This window comes from Parasteatoda tepidariorum, chromosome 5 (assembly GCF_982258835.1).
Source record: "Parasteatoda tepidariorum strain Cologne lab strain chromosome 5, Ptep-v5.0, whole genome shotgun sequence".
NCBI classification, from domain to species: domain Eukaryota; kingdom Metazoa; phylum Arthropoda; class Arachnida; order Araneae; family Theridiidae; genus Parasteatoda; species Parasteatoda tepidariorum.
The window spans coordinates 10,891,186-10,897,185 of NC_141759.1; the positions used below are offsets into that span (position 1 = coordinate 10,891,186).

Genomic DNA, 6,000 nt, shown 5'->3' on the forward strand with positions numbered 1-6,000 from the left:
TTCACGCTCGTAAAATTTTCTTTTCTTACAGAAAAAAAAAATTCAGGTGATTTTTGACATCATTTGAAGCTGAGGTAAAGGTTTACAATTTGTTCTGGAATGTTTTGAATTAAGACCTATATTTCTCATCATCAATGATGGCACGCTTCAAAGCAAAATTATCCCCCCCCCTGCCTGCATGACCTGCAACAACAATATTAAAAATCTAATTAAAGAATTGAAAAACGGGCTTCACAATTTGTTTGAAATTGCACTCATTAAGTTTCACTTTGAATGTTGTAATTAAAGCTCCTGCGATATAACTGCAAACCAATATGCATATGTACAAACACAAATTCTTTAATATTATTTTTTCTCATAACATTTACAGTAAAAAAAAAAAAAATTTAATATTTTTTTAATCGCGGTTAGAGCCATTCCTTATTTGAATTCATTCATTTAAATTATCCTCTTCCATCTGATTTCTGCTTAACTGTGTATGTACAACAAAAGCGTAATGTAGCTCTTAACAAATTCTTTTTAATGATAGCAATGAAAAAAAAATTTCTTAGAAGGAATTTTTGCAAAAACATGTTTAGCTCTGCTAAAATTACTAGTCTAATATGATTTTGAATTAATATCTGTTTTATGATGAAGCCTATTTTAATGCTTAGTTAACTAATTATATTATCTAAATATATATATATATATATATATATATATATATATATATATATATATATATATATATATATATATATATATATATATATATATATATATATATATATATATATATATATATATATATATATGGGTCATTCTCACAAAAACAGTCATTTTCATGTCCCCAGTATATTTTATGTTTGTTTTACAGCCTACGAAGTAAAAAAATTCAGGGAAAGTGTCCTACAGAATGCAAGCTAACAAAAGAATAAAAATAAAATTATCAATTTTTATTTTTTATTTATTTTAGGTAATTAAAATATACCAATATGTCATTCCCTCACTTGTCCCCACTGCTGATTTAAAAAAAGAAAAAAATTGTTTCTGAAATAAAAAATTTTTTTTTACAAATTCGTGTTTTTTATTTCAGAATTCTGAAATATAGAATTCAGGAAATCAATTTTAAATTTAATTTCTGATAAAAATATTAACACAGCACTATTTTAAACTTTGTCCCCATTGTTTCGCGTCATTCCCTCACAACAATGTTCTTATCACCTGCAATCATCTTAGAATAAAAATATTTTAATAAAAACTTCAGAAGTTAACAACTGTCATCATAGAACAAAATTGCAGTATGTTTCCATCTTCAACTTAAAGAAGCTTTGCTGTGGAATAAATTTGAATGAATCAAACCAGGTAAAATTTTTTACATTCGTCATTCCCTCATGTCATTTTTTAGAGTGAAATAAAATACAACTTCATCGAGAAAGTGGATAATTATATGTTGCTTTCTTGTATGAATATAATTGCATGCGATTGAATTCAGAAATTAATTAGGCCTAACTGTTATTTTTAAATTTTATTGAATTTGTCATTCCCTCACTAGTGTATAAAGTGAGGGAATGACGCTGAAGTGAGGGAATGATTCAAGATGAGTATATTATCAAATTTTTTTTTGTTCAATCGTGCCAGCCAATTTTATTTCCCAAACCTGTAAAAACTATTAAATATATAAGACTAAATTATAATAAATATTAGATATACTTAGTATGTTATAATTTTCAAACTTTAGGTGGATGTAACTTTGATAAAAACATGTATTAAAATAAAATATCATTCCCTCACTATTAGTGTCATTCCCTCACTTTTTAAATAGTGAAAATAATTAATTTACTTATTAATTAATTTGAAAAATAAATTAAAAAATTAATAAATTAATTTATTAAATTAATTAATTTATTTATTAAATTAATTAATTATTTAAAAAATTAATTAATTTAAATATTAAGTATAATTTATGGGATATATACTTTCTTTATAATGCCATTACATATTTCTATTAATATAAAAAGTTTCAGAGCTTTTTATTCACTTTACTTTTTTGGGATTTTATGAAATGAAAAATGATAGTTTTCGTGAGAATGACCCATATATATATATATATATATATATATATATATATATATATATAAATATATATATATATATATATATATATATATATATATATATATATATATATATATATATATATATATATATATATATATATATATATATATATATATACTATTTGAAAGAAACTCTACATTTTTAAAAATGTTTTGTCTTTAAAAACACTTTTAAATTCTTACCCCTACATATGTTCAGCTTTAAAAATTATAATAATAGAAAAATTTTACGTAAAAGAGACAGTTCTGTTCTTCTCTTGTAGAAGTTTCATGTTTTAGAACAACATTAAATTTCCCCCCTATGTTTTGTTTAATTAATTTTTTACCTTACTGATCAGAATAGTTTCTTACATTTATTGAAATTACTTTATTATAACTGACCTTATTTCAGATTATATTCTAAATGAGAACAATGGTAAATTGGTTTTAGTGTTAGACTTGATGGATATTAAGATTTCATCGTTCATCAAGCTTAATTTCAATGATTGCTAATTTGTTGATTTGTTAAATATTAGATTAGTTCAGAAAAACACAAAAATTTGAAATCGAATGATTGTGTTCCGATAGTGTGCGCCGGAATTCCGGGTTTTTCGTATCATCCCTCCAGGTCTAGAAACTAGGAGTTAGGCACGTGACTTTTTTGTGGAGTTCCGCGTATATTAAGCCCATTGATTCGTTTGCGAATCAAAACTTATAATCCAACTACATTTTTACAGTGATCTAAAATTTTTAAATTTTGAATTTTTCGCTAAATCGATTTAACGGGACGTTTTCATACAAATGACTCTTCCACATTTTTTTGTTTTTTTCTTTGAAACTGGGACGGAATCCGCTGAAATCGCAATTCATATTTTTTCAATTTTATTTCAATAATTCAAATTAAAACTAATCCAATTCCAAATAGAAAAATCACATTTTTGTGGGGCTTTAGAAATATCAAATTTTATTCTTTGTAATTTTCAATTTGAAAATATAAATATATGTGAAGGCTGAATTTTCTTATGTGTCTGTTTAATTTAATTATTAATTATTTTGAGGTCTGCATAATGCAACGATAATTATTTTTATTTGCCTTTTAAATTTCCTATTTAGTCAATGGATATAAATTAATCTTTCTCAGTTAAAGCGCAATTGAAATCTTTAAGCTAATGTAAATGCTGGGCGATAAATCAGAGCCTTTTTAGTCCTACCTTTTCCACTGTGACCTTCTTATCCATCCTCCTTTTTAAAGAATTCATAAAATCTTGGTATTTTTCATACTAATTATTGCAGATTTGTTGATGCTATTTATGTGTTTTAGTTGTATTTTTAGCCACTAAAACTAATTCTCTCACTTTGCGAAAATAATTATTTGATTTGAAAAGTTCTGTTCATGATATTAATTTTAAAATACAAGCATAAATTATACTCTTTATTAGTAGTACATAACATAAACAGCAATTTAATCAATGAATAAAGGTTTTTCTATTTTAATTAGTATAACTCTTAAATATTTATCATCGACCTAAAAAAATGAACATTGAATATAATAACTTTTTCACTTGTGTTAGTTTGCAAAGTTTCTAATTTTACCCATATTGATAGGTGCAGTACATGGCAATAATGTAATTCCTTGACCATGTTTCAAGCATTTTAAAATATCAAATTTAACAGTAGTGCTGAGTTTTTGACTTAACATGAAAATGACATTTTTGACATCTTATGATTTGATACCTAAAGGATTTTGGAAGATGTGAAATATGTAGAATTAACTTTTCTTTTAAGAAAGTAAAACAGATTCATAGGACGTTTTTTAAAGAAGAATAAAACTAAGCATTCTAGGAGGTACAAAACTAATGCTGTATCTATGAAATGAAAAATAGAACTTTCTCAGTTTTTTTTAAAAAATTATTATTATTATTATTATTCAAGAGCATTTTAAAGAGAATTGATTCTATCATTGGCGATCGAAATGGGCTGCAGATGGCGTAAAACAGTACTCTCTATGCCACTTATAGCTCATCTTGATCGACAATCATAAAATTTGTAAAATATATGAAAATTTTTTATTTAATTTTTGTTAGCTATTGAAAATTTATAACTATAATAAGTAAACTTCACTATACCATAAAACTTGATTGGTGATAACTGAAACTGCAAGAATTTTTTTCTTTTTCATTAACATTTTTGATAAAAGGAAAAACACAAAATTTAAAGTTTTTTCGATTCTACTTTCCTCAATAGATGAAGCAGACAAGGAGCATCTTTCTGACTCTGAAGCTGTTGAAAGTGGGACAGAAACTGAGAGTACAGACAGTGACAGTGTGGGGACAGAAACTGAGAGTACAGACAGTGACAGTGTGGGCACAGAAACTGTGAGCACAGACAGTGACAGTGTGGTGACAGATGTGGATACAGAGAATATGAATGAATGCAATGTAAATACAGAAAATACTAAATCATATATATCCCCTTTGAATATAATTATTAATGATCCTAAAAAGAAACAAATTTTCGTTGAAACTCCTACCATCTTGAACACTTTGAATACTGATTTAGATGAGCGCTCAATAGTTCCTATATCCTCCGAGTCAGAATCGCCGCGTAGCGACATTGACTCAGAATGTTACTGAGTTCTTGCAAAAAGATTTTTCCTTTAAAAAGTAAACAATTTTGGATTTTCTTTTCTGCTGAAATTTTCGAAAAATTTTTAGTTCTTGAATTAAATTCCAAACATGCCTTTCTCGCTCATTGGAGAGGAAAGAAATCCTCGTGATTTTTCTATTCTCATTTGAGAATAGAGAAAAATAAAAAATAAGGAAATAAAAAAATTTCGATTTTTTTTTTCTCTAGAATTATATTCAAAAAATGCCTTTCTTGCTCTTTGAAGTAGAAAGAAATGCTCGTGAACTTTTTATTCTCATTTAAGAGTAATGAAAAATAAAGAATTATATAGTAGGGAACCGATTAACCGGAACGATCGGGACCATCGCTATTCCGGATAACTGATTTTTCCGGTTTTCTGAATCTTTACAAAAAGCCGTTTTTTTTTTATTGTTAATCCCAACTAAAAAAAATGTTTGGAAATAATCTTAAAAAGAAGAAAAAACGATGAAGTAATACACTAATGATTATTTCGAAATGATGGTAAGGTAAACATCTTTCAAAAAAGAAAGAAAAATCCTAATATCTTATGAGGAAAAAAACATTTTTTTTTTAAAAAAATGGCGGGAAAATTTATCAAATTTCGTTCCGGTTTTTTAGTTTTCCGGTTTTCTGATTTCCGGATAACGGGTTCTGTACTGTAGTTTAAAATAATTTGATTTTCATTTCTGCAGAAATTTACGAAAGATTTTTTTCTCCAGAATTTTATTCAAATGACGCCTTTCTCGCACATTGGATGAGAAAGAAATTATCGTGATTTTTCTATTCTCATTTGAGAATAATGGAAAATAAATAATAATAAAGTAAAAAAATTTGCTTTTACTGTTCTGCAGAAATTTGTGAAAATTTTTTTCCTCCAGAATTATATTCAAATGACGCCTTTCCCCCCACATTGGAAGGGTAAGAAATGCTGGAGTTTTTTCTATTCTCATTTGAGAATTTAAAAAAAAAATTATAAATAAATAAAAAATCCGAAATTGCGAAAGTTTAAAAGACAGTTCGCTCTAGAAATCATCTTCTTTCTTTCATTTTCTTCTTCAAAGAACGCCAAATTTGACTGTGAGTGAGGATTTTGTTACAAATTCAGTTTGTAGCAAAACTAATAAATCAATGCGGTACATTTCAGTACTTTTCTTTATTTCAACCTTCACAACTCGCGCCGTAAATATATATGTTACGGTGAAACACCGAAATCTGGAGAATGTCGACATTCACCGGTGAATTCCAACATTCACAAAGTCGCTTGGTGTATGTCCGA

General features: G+C 26.6%; 1 protein-coding gene across 6 annotated transcripts in view; it reads left to right on the forward strand.

Moving 5' to 3' along the window:
* Positions 1-5,259, forward strand: part of LOC107453074 (uncharacterized) — a 45,361-nt gene extending 40,102 nt beyond the window's left edge. For all 6 annotated transcript variants that reach the window (XM_043053223.3, XM_071184882.2, XM_087163404.1 and 3 more), the window contains one exon: positions 4,323-5,259. In XM_043053223.3, coding sequence (XP_042909157.2) covers positions 4,323-4,711 — 389 coding nt within the window. In that variant the 3' untranslated portion in view covers positions 4,712-5,259. The remainder of the gene's footprint in view (positions 1-4,322) is intronic.
* Positions 5,260-6,000: the final 741 nt, after the last annotated feature.